The sequence below is a fragment of the Salminus brasiliensis genome, chromosome 12 (genome assembly GCF_030463535.1).
Source record: "Salminus brasiliensis chromosome 12, fSalBra1.hap2, whole genome shotgun sequence".
Lineage (NCBI taxonomy): Eukaryota > Metazoa > Chordata > Actinopteri > Characiformes > Bryconidae > Salminus > Salminus brasiliensis.
Genome location: NC_132889.1, coordinates 24873362 through 24901122, shown reverse-complemented (window position 1 = coordinate 24901122; position 27761 = coordinate 24873362). Strand labels below are relative to the sequence as shown.

The window sequence follows — 27761 nt, the reverse complement described above, 5'->3', positions numbered from 1 at the left end:
TATTTTTTTGTATACTTATAGGCTTATACTTGCTTAAATATCACGCCAGTGCTCTTCTGCATTTCTTCATTTGAACTTAGTATATGATCTTGATTCGGGCCTTGAGTAACAGGTGATGCTTCTGTTAGTATCTGTGTGTGCAAGTTTGTAAAGAAGAAGCTTTACAGCTAAATGCTGCAGTTTGCAAGACTTAACTATGTGATTCAAGCGAATTGCAGACATGTGTGCATAGCCCTGCTGCAAACATCAGCTCCAAGATCAGGCTTTTGGTGCGTTCTGCCATTTTAAATCAATAACAACAGAACACGGACCGACTTCAGAGCAGCAGAGACACGGCATCGCCACAATTATGCTTGTACCCCTTTAAGGAGCCTCGCAGCTATGATTGACACGAGCTGTGGACTAATGAGCTGAAGCGGCCAGCGCCGACACCCTTTTTAGACCTATGGGCGGGAGACAACTGAGTTGTTGCTGCTCTCTTTGGACCAATTAGACGCAGCGACGGGGCGGGATGTAAGCGGGTGGGTAGCAACAGTTGCCCGGGTGAGGACGAAGCGCCATAGCCACGGTAGTCCTGGCGACAAGAACCCAGCAACGAGAATCAACAACAACAGCCCGATTCATTGAAACAATAAAAAATCTAAAATATCGGTGGAAAATTCACTCGGACTAAAAGGTGATCAGATTTTCTTCAATTTCGCCTATCAGGTCACGCTAGGTTTGTGAGGAAAGCGATTACGGGGACTGTTGTTTCCCCCCCCGTAACCGTAGCTAGTAATAATGTGTCAGGGGCCATTATAGCCACCTGCCTGCCTAGGAGACTGACTCGAGAGCCGTTCCAGAGGTGACTCGCGAAGCATAGCTAGCTGGCCAGCGGGGGATCCGAGTCAACACGCTGAACAGATTGTTAGTGTCTGTCCGCCTCTGCAGCGCTAGTCGTTGTTATGACGATGTCAAATGCTAGATTGGCTGTACAAAATGGCGGGTGTTGTTAGCAAGAATATACGCGAGTCTACACACATTGCTGGCTGCCCGAGCACCGCTAGCTAGCCACCTCTCACTTTCACTAGCCAGCTAGCGTTGCTAGGTAGCCAAGCCGTTGAAAATAAACGCCGTTGGCATAGCTACAGCGAAGTCCGTGCGGACAAATTCGGACCTGCCCTCGCGTGTCGACGTTACAGAGGTGTTCACATCTCTCACACAGCGCTGAATTCACATAGCTAGGCTTTCTAATACGCACATAGAGCCAGAGGCGGTGTGTAGTTTACAAGTTAAAGCCCATTTTAGTGAGCGAATTCAGTCATTCTCTCGCAGCGTAAAGGGCGAGTCGTGAAGTGGCATGAATCCTGGTTCGCACCTTCGCGAAACAGACACAGCTGCGTATTCTGGTCTCTGGCTAAATGGTCTAAATCTGAAAGCAGAGAGTCAGAATGAGTGTGAGACAAATGCATTTGTGCCGCTCATGAAGGGAGATGGTGTAACCAGGGGGCAAGCTGTGTAGTCTTAAAAAAGTGTGTCCGTGGAGACAGCGGACCTAAAAATAGTCAGCAGAATAAGGAACTAACAGGAACTAGCTAGCTATCTAACATTTGCTGGGAGGTGTTCACCTTTCCCTCCTTTTGTTTCTTTGTATGCCTGCTTTGAGTTTCTGCCAGGAGTTCCATGCCTAGACCCACTGCTTTGCACACAGGGCTCACATTACTTGTAACAGGACACCAGATGCTTGGCTCAGTCTTCCCTGCTCTTTGAGCTGCGCCTCTAAAGGCTGCTGGGGGAAGACCTGAGTGATTTTTATGGTTTTCTTATTTGTTTGTACTGAAAGTCTGAAAGGTTGTGTTAGGATGCTGATCACACCTTGCATGCATTTTGCATTGGATTTCACTTGCCAGGCGTAAACACACCCAGGACACGTTGGGAGGTGGTCAACAGAACTGTACTGGATCCGTGTGAATAAGGAAAGCACATTGGGAGGTGGTTGGAGATGCAGCTCAGCCGCATTTAACAGAAGTGTAAACACAGCAGAACAGAATCCAGTTAGGAAAGAGGTGAAAAAGGGATTATACTTGTTATGGATGCTGGTCTCTCTCTCTGTGTGTGCATGCACACTGATTTACCAGTAGATGATCGAGCACAGCTGGCACAGCTGGGCATTAGTAGTGCTGACTAATACAGAAATCACAGCAGTCGCAAGACAGAGCCTTCTCCTTCGCAAATGCAGTCGTTCCATTTCCTGTTTTAAATGGTTTTACAGGCAATAAAAATTGATTTTTTAGTAAAAAATGTGAACAAAATTTGGACAAAGTACATTCAGATACAATCCATATATAAAACGCATGTAAATGCAAGATGTAAACGGCCTCAAGGAGAGGAGGACAGTGTTGTGTTTGACAGTTATTAAGATATCAGTGACATACACTAAATGGACTGAAGTATTGGGACACTTCCTCATTCACTGGTTCTTCCAAAATCAAGGCTATTAAAAAAAGAGTTAATCTTGCTTTTGTTGGAGTAACTGTTTCTAATGTTCAGGGAAGGCTATCTACTAGATTTTAAAACATTGAGGTGAGGATTTGATTGCATTCAACATAAAAAAGCATTAGTGAGGTCAGAATGTTGGATGATCACCTCCCCAGCTCATCCCCAACTTATCCCAAAAGTATTGGATGGAGCACCAGCCATCATTCTAGATTACACAGTTCCACTGCTCCACAGTTCAGTGCTGGGAGGCTTTATACCCCTCTAGCCCACGCCTGCCATAATAGGTTTGTGTTAATCTGCTCCAGAGAGTCCTATTCTACTGGCAATACTTCTTTACAAGCTGTGTGTATATGCATTTGCCAGCAATGGGTGTAACTTATAGTAGCTGAATGTGTTCATTAGAAGGGGTGTCCACAAACATTTGGACAGATAATATAGTTAATAGAGTGTAAATAGAACCACAGTGAACAAGCTTTCAGATGTTTACTGGTCTGGTGGTGGAGCTCACATCTCTCTGGTCTTTTGCAGCTTTCAACTTGAACCAGCTTGATGACGACTCCAGCCTATGTGGGGGAGCTGCAACAGGCCCCCCAGCCTCAAGGGGGGGGTGTAACCGTAGCGCCAGGGCAGCCTGCCACTGCTGCCCCCGCGACAACTCAGCAGTTCCTTGCAGAACTGCAGACCACCGTGGTGTCCAGCTCAGCACCGACACCCACGGGCCAGACCACGCCTCCTCCCACAGCGGCCCAGAAAACTCAAGCAGTCGTACAGACCCCACCCTCTCAAGCGCCGCCCGCACAGACCCAATATGTCACAGCAGAGATTCAGAGTTCACCCACACAGTCCAGCAATGCCCAGAGCACACCACAGTACATCGTGGTCACGGTTACAGGTGAGGGCTTCTTTAGCTGTGTAAATCATCATCATCATAATCACCATCTTTGCAGCTGTTCATTAGAGATAGTGTGGTTATATAACTATACCGAAATCTGGAATCGTGTTCAAATTGACCTCTTGGCAGAACTTTGTGATGCTATGTAAGCTGAGTCCTATTTTAGTGAACATGTATATCCTGAAATATTACTCTATTGTGTCATTTCACATGATCCTTTCACTTCTGTTTGTCAACAAATGCATGTGTACAGCTGTCCAAATGGGAGGGGTGGTTGCTCAAAGTGTGATTTGTATTTACAACAGTGGTGTGACAGTGAATTACACTCCACACGTGGGAGATCATTAGCAAAACATGCCAGTTTTCCCATGATTTCCATTAACAGCAGCAATGGATAAAACACCCTGCTTTAAAATGTACTAACATCCATTGTTGTAACTGTAAACCAGTGTTGCTGTAATTGTAATGCTATGTGTGTAGCAGTAACTCTCATCTTGACCTCAGTTTCTCACTTTGCATTTCCAGAGGGCTCCCTCCATTCCAGTGACTCGGTTTCAGATTCCAGTCCTCCTCCTACAGTGGTGCAGACTGGAGTTCCCACTCAGGTGGTGCAGCAGGTGCAGTCAGCCCAGCAGGTAGAGTCCCAGAGATGTTTGTTCATACATACCTATACATCAAACACCGGCTAGTATATCTTAAAGCTTGTGTTGGTAGTTGGGTGCGATGTCTACTTCAGACAGTTTGTTGAAAAATTATGTCTTCATTTTTCCTGATGCTCAGCATCTACTGAGCCACCTTACTCTGTGTGTTTTCTTCAGATTTCGGTATAGTCAAATAACCACACTATCTCTAATGAACAGCTGCAAAAATGGTGATGGTGGTGGTGGTGGTGGTGATTATGATGATGATGATTTACACAGCTAAAGAAGCCCTCACCTGTAACCGTGACCACGATGTACTCTGTGTGTTTTCTTCAATCGCATAATGACAGAATCTACTGATCCTTCAGATCCTTCAAGATCTGCCCAAAAAATAAAATTTTCTTATCACACATGACTTTAGATCAAAACAAACCAGCCCAGCATAGATTACAGAGTTGCTAGAAGTCTTAAGTGGGCAAGCAAACACCACACGGAACACTCTCTCCACCATTTAATATGGTGTTAAGAACCCTGGTTATATTAACAATATAAACGGAATAATATATTTGATATACTGCACTGTATCCTTTCGTTTAGCCCGGCTCTCCGTCAGCTCTCCATTTCCGCACTACAAGTTGCCGTAATAATGTAATAATCGTGGGCTTTATGATTCCAAATCACGGTGGCTACGCTTTGTGAGCAGATCGGCGGGGTAAACACTGAATTATTCACACCCTGCACCAGAGGATATTCTGGGAGGATAATAGTTTAAGAGCTTGAAATCGGGACACCGTCTGCGATTGTCCACAGAGGCGACTCGGCCTTAAACTGGCCCATTTATCCTGTGGAGTATGACCCAGGTATTACATAGCCCAGACATGCATGACAACAGTCAGCCTTTGGTTCTTAGTGTATGGTTGGTTTCTCTGTATTTTTGTGCACAGAGGTCAGTGGTCCAAGCCACATCTCAGCAAACCAAGACTGAACAGGGTACCCAACTGAGCGTCACCAGCCTACAGCCTGTACATTTGACTCAGGAGGTGATTTTCCTACACACATCCACACTTTTTGAAAGCTTTCTCACATATGGCGACATGATAAAGTAAATCATTACAACTCTACACCCAACCAGCATTTCCATTACCACAGACGTTAGTGGACCAACAAGACTTTGTTTGGAATCTCTAGCTTTGCACTCTAGCTGGAAGCCTAATGTAGCTAACTAGCAATGGACCCTTCCTACTAAAACTAGCATAATGCAAACTGTATGCCTAAATTATTGCACACATGCCTCAAATCATGTCAAGCTTGATGTCATCTCAATTCTGCCTGCATGTGGTTTTAAACATTACTTGACAAATTGTTTATATCAATTACTGTTTTAAGCTTTAAAGGCACTGTATACAATTTCAGCCCCACACACTTTCTGTAAAATTCAGAAAATGTTTCCTCACTGTTATCTAGCTCTCCGGTCTGTTTGCCTGCTGGAAAAATGCCGATGTTTGTACTCAGCCCTGGCTCTGTAAATGGGAAACAAACAAAGTGACACGAACTGAGAAACACAACACGATTCCAGCCAAACAGTAACAGGGGGCATTCATGTTTGTGCAAAGGACAGGGGAAGGGGAGAGGTTTCAGTGGACACTGTGTATCCGGCACTTGGTACATGTTGAACTACATGCATTGTCAAGGAGAGATGGCTGAAAAACATCTAAAAAGGTTTGACAAACAAAAGCTGAACGAAAAAGTTCATAGATCATAAAGATCGGTGAGGTATTTGGACAGTGAAGAGACGTTGAATGGCTTGAAAAAGGGATGAGGACGTTGCTCTATTTCTGCTGGATAGGTGGGTAACATTGACAGAAATAGGTCAGTGTTGTTTTGTTTTGTTTGCGAATGTTTGTGATAAACAATTACAACTGATTTGCTTAACTGGCAGCAGTTGTAGCTACAGTTTGCTGCTAACCCACAGTCTAGCATCATGACCTTGGTAGTGTGCATGCATGAATGGGGGGTGGGGGGGTAGAGCTTTTGAAGGAGCACTAAGGGGAGGGGTGTGTTTGTTTTGCTGTTGTGTTCAAATATCAACAGTCGTCTCCCACAATTGTATACAGCGCCTTTAATATTTTTGTCTGCTCCTGAAGTACCTGTTAGCTACCTTAGCCTTGCATGTCAGTCAACTCCCTTTAGAAGAAAAGAAAAATTGAACAATGTGTGTTATTTGCAGGATGATTCTTAAAGGGGCTGTCAACTGAATTGTTAATGTCAGGGCTGTCTGAAAGATTCCAAGGTGTATGTAAGATAATGGTAAAAGTACATTTAACAGGAGTGACTGCAGTTGCTGTGCTGGTAACACAAGTCTGCTCACGCCTCTCCAATCACTTGTTGGATAGCCCTCAGTATGGTGAAAGCAAGCCCTCCTTGTGAATGTGCCAATGAGACTAGGGTTTTGGTTTGCGTGGGACAGGATTGTGTAGAACAATCCACTGACGAACACTTGATGTCATTCAGTAGGGTCCCGTCCACCTGAGATCCAACAATAGAAACCACAAAAGTGTATCGAAATGATTGACATTGTCCTTTATTCATGCTAGACCTCCTATCTGACAGCCTATTTAGATTAACTGTGTTTGATGCTTTGATGCAAGTGGTTTACCCTCCAATGCTTATTTCCAGAGTTGTTGCACAAGGCAAGGGGAGGAGACACAGAGGAAGAGGAATAGGCAGAGAGAGAGCGAGATAGCTGAGTGGTTGGAGCACAGGGCAGCAGCAGCAGCGATAGCATACAGATGTGTAGACTCATGCGGAGATGGCATCTCCCACTTGGCTGGCAGAGCAGACCACCCGCCGGACTACCCTACAGTGTCCTCCTACTGCGCCTACTCACTGCCTCTGGCCTACCCACCATTCACCTACTCTGTCCCTGTTATAACTTTAGGCTGGGAGTCAGAGCAGCCCTCATACTCTACTGTCCCTACAATGAACGTAGACGAGTCCTTCCTGTTTGAGGCTGCTTCCGGCCACGGAGTAGGTGGCTTTAACAGAAGCAGACTTGCAGTAGCGGTTCGGCCCAAAATCGAATTTTCACCCCAACTGCGGTTGATCAGCTTAAACCAAAAAGCTTGCTCCTGTATGCAAACAAGTAAATGTAACAAATGACCACCAATTTTGCACTGCACAAGCAGTCAATGAGGCAAGATATGTTTAATATCTGTTGTGTGCTTCTTTAGATTAGAATGAGAGATGCTAGGCTAATGTTGCTAACTAACACTGGACTTAGACTGTTACCAATCTTATTTAGGGAAAATGATTTGGTCAAACGGGATGGATAGTTAGCCGAAGCAAATCAATATATCTACAGGTTGAACGTCATTTTAGAGAATGCATTTATGGAGATAAGGTTTGGTGACAGTCAAAGTCCAGTATTTGTTAGCGATGTTAGCCTAACATCCCTCATTCTAAACGAAACCGTCTTGACTGATCGACTGACTTAAATAGACTTGCCTGTGTGTTTTCTGACACTACGCATACTGTCAGTTTCAAAGTGGATAAAACTACATAGCTAAAAACAGTGACAGCCTTTTTGTGCCTGTTTTTATTTCGGAAAAGAGGAAGAGTAAATTGTGTAAATTAGATTTTTGGCCGAATTATCAGTGTAAATTAAATACAAGACTGAAGAGGTAGCTTAGAACTGATGTTGTAGAAGTGAAGCCAGTGGAAGCTGATTGGATTCATAAAAAAAGCTTGAGTTGGCAATAGAGCTTTCTCAGAAGGAGCAGAGAAAGAGGAAGGAAGTGAGAAAGACCTCATTGTGTGTGTGTGTGTCTGGGAGTGTTCTCACATGTGTGCACGTCTTCTGTCTGCAGCAGCTTCAGCAGGTGCCGGTGCAGCATGTGTACACTAACCAGGTGCAGTATGTGGAGGGAGACACTAACTACACTACCAGCACCATGTAAGTCCACTGAGCTGACCCTTCCTCCATACACTCTTAAAAATGAAGGTGCTTCTTTTAGTTCTTTGAGCAATTACATAGAAGAAGCATGTTTGGTTTCACTAAGAACCATGCTTGTGACAGAGATGTGTGAGGGTGAAGAAGCTTCAAATTTGGAAAGAAGCTTTACATCAAGTGATGGTTCTTTAAACCTTTCAATTGCTCTTCACACTCACAAATCACACTTACAAACATGGGGCCTTATTTATTTTCACCAATATTTTCTTCAAATCTAACTAGTCTTCAAGTCAAGTCTAATTCAAGATGTGTTTTAAGCTGCAGAACTGTTCATAGCTCTGCTCTTATATAGATGGATTCCATTGTCCTCATAATTTGAGATAATCTCAAATACAAAAACTTTGATGAATGTCAGAATCTTCGAATAAGTGGGTTTTAGGAAGACATTTGTTTTTGTTTGTTGTTCTTTTTTGTTTTTATTTATTAACAATAAAGAAAAGAACAGCTGTGGCATTAGACATTTTACATGGTCATATATTAAGAGCCCACTCTTATAGAGAAAGGAAAAAAAGAAAGAAGACCAACAGGAAATGTCCCAACAGGAAAAGTGTATATATGAGACACAGCTCATCAGACGAAAGTTCTCTATTTGTCTAATGCATGACTGTAATTTGATCATTACTATCAAATTATTAATTCATTAAGGCAGTATTATAGTGATTGACCCTTCATATGAGTGCTCCTCACATTATGGCAGATATATTTAACTTTTCTTTAGTTATAAGTATGTTATAATATTATACAGCTTTCTTTCTCCTCTTAAAGAGTGTACCCAAATGTATATTACCCCTTTGGTGTCAGAATGAGCTTATATAATTGTACATGTGAAGTAGCACATAATAATTGTAATTATTTAGTTAGACATCAGTTTTACATTCTGGATTGACCACCTCAAGCCTACCTCTGACATTTTTGTTTAACGAAAAGGTGACAAAAGTCTAGAAAAATTAAATACTAGACTTTTTCTTCTCCGATACAGATATTGATATCTTGAGTGCCTGCATCAATACTGATACAGGGCCAATATATACTTGTTCAACTTTCAACTAAGTTTTAAAATAGCCTGTTTTAAATCAAGGCACTTCACTTAAAAGTAAAATATCATGCTCAAACTACTTAGACACTCTACTACCCCACAGAAAGACGCACACAGCTAACATTATCACCTCACAAAGTGTGAGTGTGTGAGTGTTTAAGGTTAGCTTTGTTACAAGATTGGAATTGGATTGGATCATTCTTCTCTGATATTCAGTCCAGCATTTTCAGCTAATATCATCCTCATACTGATATTGATAAGCCATCTCATCTTTTTTTTCCACTGTGCAAAACAAGACTATAAACAGAGCAACAACAAATCAGATTCAAATCATATTCAAAGTATCTCCTCTTTTACCTACAAACACACAAAATATCAAGTGAAAGTTCACAGTTTGCCCATTCAACAAAATTACTCATTCATTTCAAAGCATGTGGAAGAATTAAAGAAAATCATGTCGAGGTATACATGCTGTATAATTTAATTGCTCTCAATATCTCTTCCCTCCTCAGTCGCTCCAGCAGTTTCCCTTACACAGACACCCCTCTGTACACCCAGACCAGTGGTGGCCAGTACTATGAGACCACCTCTGCCTCTGGCTCCCAGGCCCCTTCCCCCGGCACTCCTCTGACCGTTGCCGTAACCACAGGCTCCACTGGCGTCTCCATGTTTGTCACTGGAACAGGCCAGATCGTGGCCAACCCCACAGCGGGAGCAGGGGGTGGAGCCACGGCAGTGATTGCAGCCTCAGGGGCGGCAGCTAATGGCTCCGGGGAAGAAGGGGGTGGAGCTAATGGCAGTAGCGGTAGCTACGTGATCCAGGGAGGCTACATGCTGAGTGGCAGCGGCGGTGCCAGCAGCAGCAGCAGCGGAAATGGTCAGGGTTACTCACACAACGCCCGCGCGTCCCCGGCCACCGTGAGTATTAGCGAGGGAGAAGAGAATAGCGTGCCGTCGGCAGACAAAAAGGTATGACCGAAAGAAAAAACCCACAAGACGAAGTCAAGACAGATTGTTCAGCCACACTTGTCACTCACTCGTCACCTTCACCCTTCCCAGTACACTTGCAGCGAATGATATCTTGGCAAGTGAAATCATCTTAAATCTGGCCTTTGTATGTAATGGTTTGTCATTATAAGATTTACATTATTACATTATTATAAGAGTTACATGATATCTGTTGCTACAAGTGCCCCTTTTCAGGCATACTTCCTTTAATAAAATGTCTGTGACATGCTACCACAAGGTTTCAAGCTCAATAGCACCTTTCTCGCCCTGTGTAACATCTCTGTTCTTAATGACCGGTGGAGCAGGAGCGCAAGAGAAAGAGAGAGAGAGATGTGAACTCAAGATAAAGTAAATGTTAGCTAACTAGTGCAAACAGGGGAAAAAAGAATAAACTTATGAGACAAGTCTTCTCTAGGAGGTTGTTTCTCTAGGAATGGCTCTAGGAATGGTTCAAAGCATACGTAAACTGCGGATTAATCGCCAAAGTTTAACCAGTACAGTATGGAATACAGTTTTACTGCCGCTGTCATTTGTTTACAGTAATAACTCCTTTAATCTAGATCTGCCGAGAAAACTCAGTGTGACGTGTGTGAGGTGTCTCATATGGGTTGAGTGTAAAAAGGAGAAATCTTTAAGTAAGTCAACCCAGATGTGAAATGCGAATGGGAGTTATCGTAACGCTCAAAGTGGCGTCTGTTTACGTATAAAGTCCTACCTTTCAGAGCCAATCAATGAGCCAATGGTTATGCCACAAGCAGAGGCGAGTTGATGATATTGTGGCTCGTGTCAAAATTAAAGTCACTAACAAACGTAGCACCAAATATTTTCAAACTGAAAGCTTCAATTACTGACTCACTTTTTTCTTTTTTGTTGATCTGAAGAAACCGATTTAGGGAAAAATAGTTTTTGTTTATATTTTATTGCTGCTACTTTAAGTTTTGACAGGAAAAAGATATTGGAGTTTTATTTATCTTTTATATTAGCGGGATAGTTTGTTAAAACAGTGAATTTCCAATTAACTCTTTATTGTTTTCAATGTTGGATAGCAAATGCATAAAACTACCTCAAGATAAAGTTAACAGCTGATAGCTGCATAAGAGTTATGTGGTAACTGATCGAATGTATCTTTTTCAATAATCAATAGATTATTCAGATATCAAAATAGTAATTTGTTGCATCCTTATTTTACTTAAGTTCATGCTCATTTGTCCCTATTTGCACTAGTTAAGTATCTAATGTTACTTCCCCTTGAGTTCACATCTCTCTCCCGGCTTGCCCACAGTGGTCTACTGTAATGGCTTCTCTGTCCTTAGCTAGTCAAATTATGTCATGTGGTTGTGGTGCAGTTAGTTTTTGCTTTCTGCTGTTTGCAGCCTAACGTTTTGCCCTTCACAAAGGTAGTGGATTAGGCTTTTGAGATGGGGACGGTATTGTAATGAGAAGACTTGTGGTCATAAGCAACTGAGCCAAACCTGAACTATGTGATGAATGCTCTTTTTTTCTCTCCTCAGCATCCAGCATAAACTGAGAAGGTTGTAGGTTGGTAGGCATTTCAGATAACCTAATGTGTACAAGCACTGGAAAAGTGAGCTTTCACTTTAAACAAGTACAAGATGCTGAGAAATAGGTTGTATGTTCCTACAACTGTTCATTACATATCTGATGGTTTCACTTGCCAAGATATAATTTTTTGCAGTGTATCAGAATGATGATGATGATGTCATTGTCTCACACATCAGAGAGCACAGTTAAAGAGCACAGTGAGTCAGGGACAGTCACGCAGCCCAGCCATGACGTGGCTCAGAACACATAAACCCCAATCTGCATCACCTCCACTGAACCCAGACCATTAGGGGAAATGAATAGAGTTATGGCAGTAGCTGTGAAATTGTCCATAGAGACAACAGCTCCGGAATACATAAATTATTCATCAATTCCAATTCCCCTGTTTGCATACATTTGTGTTATGCCAGGGAAGAATGTGCACTACTGTGACAGCACTAGGGCAGTTTTTTTTTCTTTCACTGTGCTGTCATATTCATATTTGAATGCAAATGCAGAATTCAATCATAACTCCATCATGTATCATGTCATAAATCTGCATGAGAGAGAGGAGCCATCTTTTATACCTCACATCCACTTGAATGGCTCTCCCAACACAGCTGCATACCTTGCTAGGAGAACCAGTAAAAGCTGCAGGCATCCCATTGGTTATATGTTCTGTTGCATACCCGAATTGTATGCGACGGCACGCGAAAAAACTATGACACTGATACACGTGTGTGTGTGTGTGTGTGTATGTGACTGTGTGTTACATATCTGTACTAGGTGACTGTGTTAGTGGCATGCTGTTTCATGTGTGAGCATGCAGTTTTCATATTTCATGTTGTTGCATTTTCCCCCTTTCATAAACATGATGCACCAAAATGCACTCATCAAGTGTGGTATCTCGTAGCTGTCACACAAAACCTTATATGTCCATTTTTGTGTTTTTCACTTTTTTGAACTAATTTGAATCTCTGAGCTTCTCTGTACATTGCACCTGAACTTCTTAATGAAGGGACCCATAGAAACGCTCCAGAATGACTCTAAATATTTTTTTTACATTGACTTTCTTTAAAAGTAAAAATGTTCTTTAAAAGTAAAAAAAAAAAATTGGACAATTGCTTTTGTGTGACTGTGATGATGCATTAGTGGTGCACAGGCAAGTGTGCACGACGACTTCTTTTTTTTTTTTTTTTTAAATGTGTGTGTGTGTGTCAGGCCGTCCCTGGGCTCTCTGTCTGAGTGTGTGTGTGGCTGTGTGTGTCTCATCCCTGCAGCTCTCCTCTGGCCCTCAGGTGCAGTGGTTGTTGGATAATTATGAAACGGCAGAGGGTGTAAGCCTGCCGCGCTCCACCCTCTACTGCCACTACCTGTTGCACTGCCAGGAGCAGAAGCTGGAGCCTGTTAATGCTGCATCCTTCGGCAAGCTCATCCGCTCTGTCTTCATGGGCTTGAGGACGCGGCGCCTGGGCACCCGGTAAGCAAGGACACATGAAAAAGTGCCATGAAAAAGTTTGAGCTCCCCTGGTCAACATTTCTGTCACTTTAAATAGATAAGCTAGTAAAAGATGAGCTGATCTCCATAAGGCATGAAGTTAAAGTTGACACTATTTCTTTCATATTTCATGCAATTGTTTAAAAATAACAATTAAAAATGCTGACACAAAAAGTCTCTACATGGTTCTTTGGCAAGTATTCAGTTATGCTATAAATTATTGCTGCTATTACTTAGCACATCCTTGGTTTTCAATTTTGACCGGTAATAGACAGGGTGTTTTATTTATATTTAATATTAGCAGGAAAGTTCATTAAAACAGTGAAGTTATCGTTTATAGAATTTATTGTTATATAGCATTCATCTTTGTTGTCTTCACTGTTAGTTTGCAAATGCACAAACAACCTCAAGCTAAATTTAATAACTGATACGTACATGAGTTATTTGGTAATTCAGCAATTGATAATCTGTTTTTTTTAATAATCATTAGATTATTCAACTATCAAAATAGTAGTTTGTTGCAGCCCTGCTTTACTTTAAGGTTTTTCTCATTTGTCCTGGTTTGCACTAGTTAGCTAACGTTTACTTAACTTTGAGTTCACATCTTTCTTTCTTGCACTCTCTCTCTCTCTCTCTCTCTCACACACACACACACACACACACACACACACACACACACACACACTCTCTTTTTTCCCTTCTGTAGTCTATTGTATTGGTCAAGATTTCTGTTTCTGTGAATAGATAAGCTAGTAAACGATGAGCTGATCTCCCTATAGCAAAAGGTCAAAAGTGACACCTTTAACTTTGTAAACGTTTTCTGGTAAAAAGGTGTTTCAATGCCTGTCTGTTACAGCGGGAACTCTAAATACCACTACTATGGGCTGAGGATTAAAGCCAGCTCCTCTCTGCTCCGGCTGATGGAAGACCAACAACACCTGGCCATGAGACAGCAGCCTTTCTCGCAGAAACAGAGGTGTTCTGTCTCTGTTTTATTCAGTCTCTCAGTTAATGCTTTCTTGTTCCCTGAGACATATAAGCTTTATCTGTATGTTCTGTCAATCACCCTGACTGTGACTTAATAATACCCTACAGGCTAAAGCCAGTCCAGAAAGTGGAGGGAATGACTAATGGGATGTCATCAGGGGCCGGACAGCAACAGCAGCAGCAACAGGGTTCAGGCCTTTCTGACATTAGTGCTCAGGTGCAGCAGTACCAGCAGTTTCTGGGTAAGTACAGATGCAGTTATGATGCATTTGGAGGATCTGATCACCACAAGTTGCACTGACAAAGTTGTAAATACTAATGATTTTGGCCACCTGTGTTTGCAAGCTGTGATGCATATCAACAGCCAGTATAATCTCTGAGGGCATCTGTGAACACAAAAGACCAAGCTGGTATTGATCCATCTCAGCAGATAAGGAAGAGCGGGGCACAAGCTAATGTAGGGGCAAATGTAACTTGGATATTTTATCTAGTAAACCTATCTAGTAAAAATGTTTGGGTCATCTTCATATATTTGCATGGAAGTGTCATCTATATACCATCCCATACTATACACCATATGGACAAAATTAAACTGGCTCTGCTGTCCAGGATAGGTTTGCGGCACATTGCTGTGAGGATTTAATTGCATTCAAACGACGAGTGTTAATGAGGTCAGGATGTTGGATGATCATCACTCCACTTGGAGCACCACCCATCCAGAAAACAGTTTCATTGCTCTACAGCTTAGTGCTGGGGGGCGGGGGGGCTTTATACTCCTCAAGCACACACCTGGCATTAGGCATGGTGCCAATAGGTTCATGTTTATCTGCTCCAGTGAGTCCTATTCTATTGATAATATGTCTCTACAGGGAATAGACAAGCTGTGCAGATTTGCTCATCTGTGTCAGCAATGGGTGCAACTTAAAAGTAGCTGAATACATTCATTAGATGGGGTGTCCACAAATATTTGGACATATGGTGTAACTTGTGGGTACTAATTGGTAACTTGACTACTATTTGTACTTTTTACCAGTCTAAGATTGTACAACTGCACCTTTTGACTGTTGATCAGCAAAGCCATATTAATAGGGCTGGGAAAGGCCGCAGCAAGTGTAAAGGGCTAAGCATTAGAAACCGTTAAAGACAATGAAGCAAGGCAAACAGAATGAGATAAATTCAAACAGGCAGACAGACAGACAGAAGTTAAGTAGATCCCAGATTGACTTTTAACCTCTTTTGTTGGTCTTTTTGCAGATGCGTCCCGCGCCCTCCCAGAGTTCCCTGATATCGACCTGCAGGGGAAACCTTTGCCAGAAGGTATCGAGCTGGAGCACATTAAGAGCTTTCAACTGCTCTACAGAGAGCACTGCGAGGTAATCCACCACACACTGTCTATCTACCCGTCTGCCTGCCTGGCAGGCTCAGTATCTGAACGGGCCAGGGAGGAGACTAGACATTTGTTGCTCAGCTGCAGTCTTCACAGCTATAATCTCTAGGGTGTTCATTTCTTGAATGACATTGACTGTATCGGCTTGAAATCTAAGTATGTGGTGTGTTAGTGGGTTGCTCTTCGCATTCCCCCAGGCTATCCTGGACGTGATGGTAAACCTGCAGTTCACACTGGTGGAGACACTGTGGAAAACCTTCTGGAGGTTCAGCGAGAGCCAGGCTGGAGACACAGCCACGCTGGCAGTGTGAGTAGGCTGCTCCTCACACACTCTAGACATTACCTTGGTATAGTTGAATGATAAGAGTTTAATTCATGGAAGATACATACTGTGAACCTTAAACCCTGTTTTCTCTTCATTCAAAAGTCTACATAACAGTCTTGGCTCATTTTATTTACACCCCCAAAATTTCTATTCACCTAGCCCACTAGTGAAAGCCTGTAAAGGCTAAACGCAGTGGCTACTTTGGGATAATATGGAAGTGAGGCTAAAAAAGGCTAAAAGCTAATTAGGCTGATCGGAGAGGGGAAAGCGCTGACCAGATGCTAAGCTAAAAGATAACCTAGCCAACCAGTCTCTTCAGATAGCTAACCACACACCATATTGAGAAGACACAGATAGGAAACAGCAGCACTATCCATTTAGAGGCTAGGTTGTAAACCAACCAATAGAATTTTATTTCACAAACCATAAAAGATTAAACTACAAAATAACAGGACTGTAAATAGGCTTATAAAACCACATGTGAGCACATTTTACCCCAACCAAAGTCACAGACTTACTATTTATGCATCAAATATATATGTAAATATGAATGTAATGTAAAAAAAATAATAATAAATGATACATTTTCTCTCATTCATGTTTATTCTACTAATAATCTAAACGCGAAATGCTTAAATAAATAAAATCATTTTGGCTTTTGTCTTTAACATAATAACATTCATAATAATGTAACATTATCATAGTAACATAATATGTTCTCAAGGTTTATATTTAGCCTAAAATAAAAAAATTTTGGCCTAAAATACTTTTAAACAAATGGTTCAGTCAGTATTCTTAATGTTGTGAACAATACCCCGGTTTCTATTCAATCATTTCGCAAAAGTTGCATAAGAGCAAAAATAAGAAATAAGTTGTTTCCATCCACTACAGCTATGCAAAGAAACTTTAGATGACGTGGGCTACCATGTTTGTGAGTGGCATCAAAACAAGCAAAATGGAAAGTTTAAGCAGAATTTCCGTATGCTTTTAGCCAAATAATTTTTACAGCCCTTTGCTCTCTCTTTTTATGGCTGGTTTGTTGTTTGCAGTTCAGAAATGCTGGGTAGGACGAGCAGTGGGCCACCTAAAGAGGGCTGTAATCTCTGTGCCACCCTGACACCATCCACAATACATCTCGGTGTGCAAATGCTCTAGACAGTTCTGAGAGATCATAGTGCAGAGACATTTTTCAGACGAGCCTTGGATTCAGCATTTTAGAATGTCATAAACAACCTTTGAAAAGCTGTATGTCATGATCAGACGAGCTGTAGAGCCAGCCGTTCCTCCAGTCAACAGCCACTTGTGCCGACTGATAGGAAAATATCCATTGCTTTATACAAGCTGAGTAGGGCAATGGGGAAGTGTTTGATGTTAGCGTAACAACAGTTTGTCGTTGTGTACAAACTTGATTGTGTTGAGGAGGTGCCCAAGGCTTGAAATGTCATTGTTTGCTTTGGTGATATTTTAACTTTTCCACCCAATTTTTTGTCTTTTTTTCCATTCAGATTTTTAATATGCATTTTTTAAATTGTCAAAAACTTAGTGGATGAAAAAGACTTGCTAATGAAACATGCTAATGATGCAAACTGCAAACATGCAAACTGTTGACTACTAACTTCCATTCATTGTTAGTAACATTAGCATGTGAGACTAAACTATTCTTTAAAACAGGGTAAATGTCTAAATGAGACTGCTATAGGTAATTGTTCTCAATTGGTTAGGTAAGGTAAGTAATCTTAGACAGAAAAAAAATCAGTTGCCTTGACATGACCCACAAACTTACCCACTACACTAATTTAAGGTGGTAAAAAAATGCAGTCACTTTTTTTTTTTTTTTTAACATTTTAGACATTTATCTACCACCATCGTGTAGATTAGCAAAAGGAAACTCATTTAGACCGGACGTGGGAGTGCACTATTAGAAGGTTTATGAGAAGCTGTAGGAGAATATAAGATATGTGGTTCTGTGGCTTTTGGAGGGACATTTGTGCAAATATTTTTGTTCTTTGGTGTTCCAGTCACGATGAGTCAGAGAAGCGGCTGCCCAAGTCGTGCCTGGTGCTGCTGTGTAAATACGAGCCAGTGCTGCGCTGGAGCCGGGACTGCGATAACACACTGTACCAGGGCCTGGTGGAGATCCTCATACCAGATGTACTGAGACCCATACCCAGTGAGTTGACACTGCACTGCTTTGCACAAAACAAACTTCCCCACAGCAGTGCTCGAGGCAAACCCACAGAAACTGTGATCTGAAACCAAAGGGCATGAACTACTACACGACACCCTGCTTCTCAATTATACGACTGTACACAGGCACAGTTTGGTGCTTTCCCTGTTCAAACACGTCTGATAAATATGTTAAGTATAAAGTAAGTGCTGAATTGACATATTTGTAAGCAGGGTAATTACCAAACTGATCTAGAAGAAGTGATGATATCAGTTGCTAATAATGCACCATCCTGTCTTTCCAGGTGCCTTAACTCAAGCCATCCGTAACTTTGCCAAAAGTTTGGAGAGCTGGCTCACTAACGCCATGATGAACATTCCTGAGGAGATGGTCCGCATCAAGGTCAGAACGGCTGGGGAGTTATACCACACAATAGACATACTATGTACATTTATATTAGAGGAGTGATGGTACACAAAACGTAGTGCATAGGGGTTACCTAGGTTTTTTTCATTGCTAATTCATTGTTATTTTCAGAAATTTAAAAAGCGTTTATTCCGCTTGTGTTGGAGTGACAGTCTCTACTGTCTAGGGAAGGCTTTCTAGTAGATTTTGTAGCATTGCTGTGAGGACATTATTGCATTCAGCTACAAGGACATTAATAAAATCACAATGTCGGCTGATCACCTTATTCCCAACTCCTCAATGATGGAGCACCATCATTACAAAGAAATGAACAGTTCCACTGCTCCACAGCTCAATGCTGGGGGGCTTTTTACCTCTCCAGCCCCCAGCTGGCATTAGGCATGGGGCTGCTTGAGAGAGTCCCTTTTTTATTGGCAGTACTTCTATTGGCAGTACTTCTCTGCAGAGACTAGACAAGCTGTGTGGCTGAATGCATTCCTTAGAAGGGGTGTCCACAAACATTTGGACATATAGTGTGTTTCAGACGTCAATCCCAAACTTTTTCACGATAAAATCCACCTGTATCCACTTTGACTCAGTGTTACTGTTCTTAAAAAATAGATTTTTATAACATAAAAATAATCATCAGTATGAACAACTTAATGTGTTTTAGTAATATTTCGACAAAATAATTGAGAAATGCTCCAATGTGATTTCAAAAGTAATCTTTTTACATTGACTTTCATTTAAAAATGTATATTTTTTTCCCTTACCTGTAAAGTTGCAACAGACGTTTCCACGGAACTGCATTTAATTGCTACATAAATTGACATCCTTTTTGGAACCACATTACGTATGTTTTACTTTGGGGGTTAATGGTTTGAATGATACTGATGGCATTGTGGTCGTGTGTGTCTAGGTGACATGTGCGAATGCCTTTGCGCAGACCCTGCGCAGGTACACCTCTCTAAACCATCTGGCTCAGGCTGCCCGCGCTGTGCTGCAGAACACTGCACAAATCAACCAGATGCTCAGCGACCTCAACCGAGTCGACTTCGCTAATGTGCAGGTCTGTCTGAGTGTGTTTGTGCGTGTGAGAGAGCTCCACAGTCCATCTCTAGTAACACAGAAATCAAGAAAGATAAGACGGCCATATTTACCATTTGTGTTGGACACAGATGGAATTTGGCCTCTGCCTTTAACCCATCCATGCAGTAAACAGACACACATGCACACTAGTGAGCACTAGTGAGTGGACAGTGAGCAGAGCGGTGGACAGCCATTGCTGTGGCGCCCAGGGAACAGAGATGTTAAGGGCCTTGTTCAAGGGCTCAACAGTGGCAACCATGTCATCAACAGCCAGGTGCTCTAACTGCTGAGCCATCACAACCCTGGTGTGTATGTATGTATGTATGTATGTATAGACACACATACCAGTGACTTCTGTGTGGGAATCCAGTACTAAGAACAATGATAGTGAGTTAATTATTCCAAATGCAAGGTTACTGCTAAAGTAGAAGTGTGTAGTGTGCAGGGAGAGAGACTGAAACGTGTACCCCTGTTAGCACCCCCAGATCTATAGGTAGCATTGTGTGACTTGTCTGTGTGGGTGCTTAGATATGACCTCTGGTTTGCCAGATCTGAGAAGGACTGTGAGAAAAAATGAAATTACACTATGTTGGCTTCTCATGTGGAGGAAAAGCACCAAACTCTTTCTGCTCAGGTGTAGCTTCTACAGGTGGGCCTTGATTTTTGGCTACAGAGTGGAAGAGTTCTCACTCCAAGTCCTGCTTTCTTTTCATATAGCTTTTTTTTATCACCTTTGTCAATTCCATTGAGGGTATTTTACTGGCATAACAAACTGCATTACCTACATTAGCCTCCAGTATCTTCAATGTGAAACTAAAAGGGTTTTGAGTTTAATGGGTCATTTCCATAGACCATTTTCAAGATTAATGCAGAAGCGTAATATAAAAGGACAACAACGAAATGCTAAACTAAATAAAAATATCAAACTAGCAATAGTGTGTTCCTGACTAATAGGGCACTGTGGGGAGACCCCTGTGTGGTATTATTAGTTATATTGGCAGGAATGTGTTTTATTAGCTGGGCCTATTGACAGATGTTATCAGCCAGCCACTATATTGGTTAGGCATTTACTGACAACATCAGTGAGCATTACTGTTTCCCTCTGGCTCTTTTCAGGAACAGGCTTCTTGGGTGTGTAGATGTGAAGATCGGGTGGTGCAGCGCTTGGAGCAGGACTTTAAGCTGACTCTCCAGCAGCAGAACTCTCTGGAGCAGTGGGCAGCCTGGCTGGACGGCGTGGTCTCGCAGGTTCTAAAGCCGTACCAGGCCAGCTCGGCCTTCCCCAAGGCCGCCAAACTCTTTCTGCTCAGGTGGAGCTTCTACAGGTGGGCCTTGATTTTTGGCTCCCGAGTGGAAGGATTCTGACTCCAAGTCCTGCTTTCCTTTTCATATCTCCTTTGTCAATTCCATTGAGGGTACTACATAACAAACTGCATTAACTACATTAACCTCCAGTATCTTCAATGTGAAACTAAAAGGGTTTTAAGTTTAATGGGTCAGTTCCATAGAGCTTGTCACACCTCCGTGTTCATTATGGCGGAAGCGTAAATGGTAGCGCTGAACGGCTTCCGGTTGTGTTGAAATCAATGGCTGAGGCTACTGCTCTTTTCTAAATACACCAATAATTTAACCAAACACACCAGTTTCCACTCCATCAAGTTAAAAATGTTCCAGCTGAAAAACTCTGCTAGTAATGTGTCATTTTTTATGAGGCAACCAATAAAACGAGAGTTCATCTGAACTGGAGTAAACACGGGGCTGAACACTGAGACAGTTTGTGATTAAGTATGCTAAACTCGAAGATCAACATTAATTAATTTAATGTCTACTTAAACTGTAATCAGCCAGGTTGGGTTAAAATCCTTGAGAAACAGAGCCCTCAGCGTCGGGTCTTGGTGAGTAGTTTAATGCAGGAATACAGTGCTCTGTCTTTTTGCTAGCTGTGGTGTTCAGAGTGCTTGCTAATGTTGCTAATTTGTACATGGACTGAGAGGGAGGAGTTAAACCTGACAGATTTTTGGTCTTTAATCTTGAGTTCTGGCCTTTACTCTGTTCATTCAGAGATAGAGTTAGAGTTAACATAACGAAACACTCTGCTCTTTCTCTGCTTTGCAAAACACATCACTGATGTCCTAGCGGATCTTACTCTGATTCCCTTCACCGTCTGAACACAGAGCTCTGTACAGCCGACGTGCAGGGTCATACAAAGGTTTTGAACTTTTGTGTGCTGTGCTTCTGCCAGATTGTAGGGACTTCCAGACATGTTATTGCATACATGTTACAGACATGTTAGCGTTTTTTACAAGGACAATGGGATCCGTCATTATGAAAGCAATTCTGAGGTGTGACATAGACTTTCTTTTTGGTTTTAAGACTTTTCTCGAGCACCAGAGCTTCTCAAGAAAAGTCTTAGGAAGATATTGATGAACACTACGTTTTCTCCCTTTCTTTTTGCAGCTCTATGGTGATCAGAGATCTGACACTGCGCAGTGCGGCGAGTTTTGGCTCCTTTCACCTGATCCGTCTGCTGTATGACGAGTACATGTACTACCTTATAGAGCACAGAGTGGCCCAGGCCAAAGGAGAAACCCCTATCGCTGTCATGGGAGAGGTACATGAAGACACGATGCATGAAATGAGAAATCTCACTTTGTCATTTTGTGTTCTGGAACTGAGGAACAGGAACAGAGTGCCACCTAATATAGAAAGGTATAATAGTTTTGATTTTGTAGGTGAACACATTTTTGGTTCTTCTTTTCATTTTCAGTTTGCAAGCCTTGGTCGCAGTCTGAACACACTGGATCCTGATAAAGGTAAGTGTCACTTTCTGTCTCTCTCTCTCTCACACACACACACGTGTGAGGGAGTGAGGCATGTTTGCACAATGCTAATGGGAGGGGGCTGTCTGAGCGGCAGACAGTGTAAATTGTGTAGCCTTGGCTGATAATTGAAATAATATTTAAATAACTTAAATTGCAATTACCTAATCAGCCATTGTGTGACAGCAACCGTTATGCAGACACAGGCCAGCAGCTTTAAGTAAAAATCACAGCAGAATGGGGGGGGGGGGGGGGGGATTTGATCTCCTGGGATTTTCAGTACACCAGTCTTAATATTTAAATGTGAAATATTTTTACATTCTGTAATTAAATTAAAAAAATACACCCAGTGTGCGGTTGGAGCTGACAAAAGAATGTGGTAGCTTAGATAACTACTCTGTACAATTGTGGTGAGCTGAAAAGCACCTCAGGGTCTCACCGTGAGGCGGTTAGTTTACAATAGCTGAAGACCACACTGGGTTCCACTTCTGTCAGCCAAGGACAGAAAGCTGGGGTTGGGGTGGGCACAGGCTCACCAGAACGGACTAGTTGAAACCTGGTCTGATGACACTCGATTTCTGCTGAGGCACACAGATGATAAGGTCAGAATTTGACACCTACAGCAGGAGTCAATGCACCCAACCTGCCTTGTGTTCACATTTCAAGCTGGTGGAGGTGGTGTATGGATGTGGAGGATGTTTTCTTGACACACACTCTTAAGCCTGTTAAGCCCAATCAATATTCACTTGAATGCCACAGTCTATTTGAGTATGTGCAGAAACAATACTTATAGCCATTAGAAGATGGGTAAACTGTGATTAGGAAGGGTCCTGTATTTTAATAGCTATGATAAAACACCATGTCATGAAGCAAAAGTCATCTCAGGCTGTACTCAGTGGCATGTTAATGAAACCATTATTCTTCAGTGCCTTTCCCAGTCATTGGACCTGAATCAAATAGAACACCTTTGGGATGTGATAGAACGGGAGCTTTGTAGTCTGAAAGTGCTCCTAAAAAATCTGCAGAAATTCTGTGATGCAGTCATGTCAGCATGGGCCAGAATCTTAAAGGAATGTTCCCAACCTATTGTGGAATCCACACCACAAAGAATTGAGGTTGTTTTAAGAGTGAAGGGAGGCCCTACCTAATATTAGGTTAGTGGTTCTGAAAAATTGCTTAATGAGTGTTCTTTAAACACTTGGAAAATTCAAACAGATTTTAATTTCGGCAAAAAATGCTGGTGTGCAAATGAAAGAATTTGACTCTAGTACATGAGATGTACTGCACTCCAGTAAAGAGTAAAATGGATGAGCTTGTTCAGAAGCAATATTTTCCCACCGAACAAATGCAAAAAAACATTCACTGAGAATATAGTTATCATAGGTTATTCTGTATTTTTAAAGGCTAGTCCAGTTGGTAATTACACGACTATTTTATATTATACTAAGACTCTCATCTTGTATAGGGTAGTAAGTGCATATCAATATATCAAAGATTCTTAAAGACACAGTATCGATTTTGGATTAATAGTTTACATGCAAAGATTGTTGGTAGACAGTGGTTCCTTTTGTATTGTGTTCAAATCCTGACTGCTGAATAGCAGCGTGGCTCTGACTGCATAAAACGTAAACATTCATTTTAACTAATGTTATGCTTATAATGGTGTGTTTATACTATGACAAGTTTTTCTCTAAAATGAAAAAAAAAAACATATATCATCTTGGGTACAGTATCGCAATATATGTATTACAATCTATTGAATTGTGACCTCTTTATTGTGATTAGGGCTGCAACTAATGACTATTTTAATAGTCTAATAATCTACCCAAAATTTAACACATAATCAATGGTTTGGATTATAAATTAGAAACTTACTGTTTTAGAAAACTTTCCTGCTATTATAAAATAATAATAAAACTCCAAAATCTTTAACCTGTCAAAATTTAAGACCAAGGATGTGCAAAGTAGCAGCAATAAAATCTAACAAAACTTGTTTTACCATCATTGTTTGGGTCAGCAAAAAAGAAAAAAAGGGAGACTTTTATTTGGACACAGCCTATTTCTTAGTTTATTAGTGACCCTTACTTTGGCCTGTGTCCGAGTTTGTATTAGTAAACTTTATTTTGAGTAGTGGTTGATTGGAGCAATTATCTTTCTCTCAAGCTGCCCCGTCCCCTTTTATTCCGTTCCACACTAAAAGGTAATAGTTGAGTCTGTCTGTCTGAGGTGGACTCACTTGAGGATTTCTTCTTTTTACACTCAGCCCGTGTCCATATGAGACTCCCACTCCTCACACTAATAGAACTAGAGCTCTTCACTCACACACGCGCCGTTCATGTGACAGACAGCTGCTCAGTCTGTGTTTTAACTGCAGCTCTACGTTGAGATTTAGAAATTATCACTGTAAAAAAAAAACATGTCAGTGGCAGAACTGTATTCCACACTGTTGTGGTTAAACTTTGGTGATTAATCTGCGGTTCACATGCTTCCCAAACTGTTCTGATCTCACCCACTAATCAACTATTGAATTAGTTCCAAGCCTAATCTGGAACTAAGGTAACAAGTTTTTTCACCCCCTAATTGTGATATGTATTGTATCGTCAGGTTCTTGTCAGTGCACAGCTCTAGAACAGTAACTGTCTGCCAATAACTGATCTTATGGCATAATCGGCCAATCTTAATATAAACATGATGTGTCACATATAAAGTATTCCTTTTTATGCTAAACACCCATGCCCCATCTGTGCTGTTAACATATGCCATTTCCTTGTGTGTGATGTGTGTGTGTGTCCATATCAGAAGAGGAAGAGGAGGAGGAAGAAGAGAGTGACGATGAGTGTCAGGAGTTGTCGCTGCCTGCCGATGGTGCTCCTCTCGGGGAGGAGTCTCTGGAACCGCCGGCCAAGCTGGCCAGAACCGACCAGAGAGTGCTGTTCAGCACAGGCAACACGGAGAACTGAGAACACACACGTTTCACTACACACATTCTCACACATTCACATCACACTGATACACAGTATGTACACATAGTGGAAAAATATGCTGCAGTCTACACAAGCCCACTGTTTTCTCTCTCTCGCGCTCTCTTTCTCTCTCTTACACACACACACACACACACACACACACACACACACACACACACTGAAACAAAAGCACATAAGGCACACTTCCCCTGCCAGCAGAACACATACACATACACACACACACGTATGACACAGTCACTGGCACAGTATAATATGGCGACACAGGCCGAGTTGACTTGGTAGGATCCAGTGAAAATGAGCAGAACCCTAAACTGCACTGATGCACACATTTTATACACGCACACCCTATGAGAATGTGTGTGTTCTAGTCAGTCCAACGGCAGCAGAGATGCTTTGCCCCCTTTTTTTCGCCCCCTTGGCAAGAAAACAACACAACAAAACACTGGAATCCCGAAGTTTTCTGAAGGACAGCACTGGGCTCCGAGTGGTTTTGTGGACGTCAGTCAAACTCCTGTGGTCTATGAGGGCCAGAAGGATACACATGGGAGACAGTAGATTGGCTGCAAGTGTGTTAGTGTATGTGCGTGTGTGTGTGTGTGTGTGTGTGTGTGTTACGTGCCGTTTGCGACAGCCCTGCTGTGTGGTGTCTGTGTGTTTGTTGGGTGCACTGGGGCCTGCCGCTCTGATTTTATGAGTCTGAGTGAACGTATGTGTGTGCTTTTGTCTTTGTGTGCTAGCGTGTGTGTGTGTGTGTGTGAAAATGTGTATATATGTGCGTATGTGGTTCTCAAGAAGTGTTGATAGTTGTTTATGTTGGTGGATATTTTCAAAGGCATCCATATCTCATTCTTTTCTTGTCTTTAGTTCCTGTTGCCTTCGTTGAACACTACTACTGTGTGCTCCGCAACCCTAATCTCTCCCCCCCCCCCCACGTTGGGAGAAGATGCAGTTTCCGCATCAACATAGAGATGTTTCCTGTTTTTTCCCTTTCTTTCCCTCTGAAATGTCACTTTACTTCTCTTAGCTCTTATTTTTCAGCATCCCTTTCAATCCCACATTTTTTTGCGCTCTGGACTTTTCGTCTGTTCTGCCTTATGTTTTTTCTTTTTCTGTATTTTACAGCAGTTCTGTCATTTCTGCACTCTTTTGTCACATGGTTCCGGAGCGATGTGCCGAACAGGCTCAACGTGGCTCCGACTCCATCTTTCATGTTTTCTCGCTGCAGTCTGAAAAAAAAGCAAACATACAAAGTGGTCCTCTTCTCTGTGATGGAATGGTGATTCGCACAGTTTTGTGCACATTTTAATGGTTTGTTGTGTATTCGGTTCTGACCCACGCACTCTCTTCTATTCCCAAAACTGCCTACACTCAGTCTCTCTCCTTTTTTTTTTTTTTTTTTTTTTTACACCCAAAGAAGGGGGAGGGTGTAAAAACACATGCTTATTTATTGAGCCACTCATCTGACCTTTGTTGGAACACATTTGGTATTTGATCCCTTTCCCGGGTTGTATCAAAACACCTGTCTTTCCTCGAATTCTGATTCCTCTCCCATCCTTTGAGGGATCTTGCAGTTCATCCATTTGGGTTCCATTTCTTTTCGCTGCGTGTTCAGCATTACTTATTAGAGTGTGCGTTTTCTTTTTGTGAGCCACTGAAGCGAACATTGGCCACCCCGGTGTTGACCCGTCAACGTGAACACAAACCAGCATGTACTCTTCTCTCTCTCTCTCTCTCTCTCTCTCTCTCTCTCTCTCTCTCTCTCTCTCTCTCTCTCTTTCTTTCTCTCTCTTTCTCTCTCACTCTCTCTCTCTCTCTCTCTCTCTCTCTCGCTCGCTCTCTCTCCCCCTCACAATCTAGTGATACAAAGACAGACAAAAAACAAAAGAAGACAAACACAACATATCACACAATCTTCTGAAGAAGCCTTTCAGTATAATAGCCATTTTCATAACTGAGACAATTTATCCCTTTTAAGATCATTTCAGTTTCTTATTAAAAACAAATAGAAAAAAAAGAAGATGGAACAAAAAAAAAAAACAAAACCCACAAACAAAACAAGAGTGGCAGTGTTTTATGAAATCTTCTGAACCACGAGAATGATTGTGCCTTTGGAGTAATCGAATGAAATTCAAATGTTTTTAATTTAAGATATGAATAAATTAAGAATTTCTAAAAATGTGAATTTGTCCAAAAAAAGAAAAAAAGTCTACTGCTCTGTCTTTGTCTTTCTGTGTGTCTCAGAACGCGTGAGCTTCTATGTCTGATGGCGCTGCAACAGTTGCACTCCTGTCGACTTGGCTTAACGGCAAACGTGTTACATCCTGCTTCGAAAAACAGCTTGCACACGTGAAGGTGGCCAATTTGCAGAAAAAACATGTGCACATATGCTAGATGTTTTTGGGGAAATATATCAGACAGACGGTTTCCTCACATGATGTTAAATCGCACCCTTCAAGGAAGTCACTAATGAGAAAGTTGTTGTGATTCTTGGTAA

At 41.9% G+C, this 27761-nt stretch overlaps 1 protein-coding gene across 4 annotated transcripts; it reads left to right on the top strand.

Annotated features, from left to right (window-relative positions):
• The first annotated feature begins 553 nt into the window (after window positions 1-553).
• On the top strand, window positions 554-27311 carry rfx1a (regulatory factor X, 1a (influences HLA class II expression)). 4 transcript variants are annotated; one of them, XM_072693155.1, is made up of 18 exons: window positions 554-676; window positions 3007-3370; window positions 3896-4005; window positions 4956-5051; window positions 7878-7963; window positions 9569-9974; window positions 12905-13086; window positions 13961-14080; window positions 14200-14333; window positions 15346-15464; window positions 15676-15785; window positions 17822-17973; window positions 18275-18372; window positions 19295-19444; window positions 20581-20789; window positions 21922-22075; window positions 22232-22277; window positions 25083-27311. In XM_072693155.1, the coding sequence occupies exons 2-18, from the start codon at window positions 3028-3030 to the stop codon at window positions 25241-25243; spliced, it is 2676 nt and encodes an 891-aa protein (XP_072549256.1). In that variant the 5' UTR covers window positions 554-676; window positions 3007-3027; the 3' UTR covers window positions 25244-27311. The 4 variants fall into 4 exon arrangements, with proteins under 4 accessions (XP_072549256.1, XP_072549255.1, XP_072549254.1 ...); XM_072693154.1 differs by having other exon boundaries at window positions 12887-13086; XM_072693153.1 differs by having other exon boundaries at window positions 9569-10025.
• Window positions 27312-27761: the final 450 nt, after the last annotated feature.

Excerpts from the sequence above, each read along its gene's own strand:
- rfx1a (XM_072693152.1), top strand. The coding sequence starts at position 3,028 with ATGACGACTCCAGCCTATGTGGGGGAGCTGCAACAGGCCCCCCAGCCT. Across the intron at positions 17,974-18,274 it reads TGTACTGAGACCCATACCCA|GTGCCTTAACTCAAGCCATC; the intron begins GTGAGTTGACAC and ends CTGTCTTTCCAG. Across the intron at positions 20,790-21,921 it reads CTCAGGTGGAGCTTCTACAG|CTCTATGGTGATCAGAGATC; the intron begins GTGGGCCTTGAT and ends TTCTTTTTGCAG.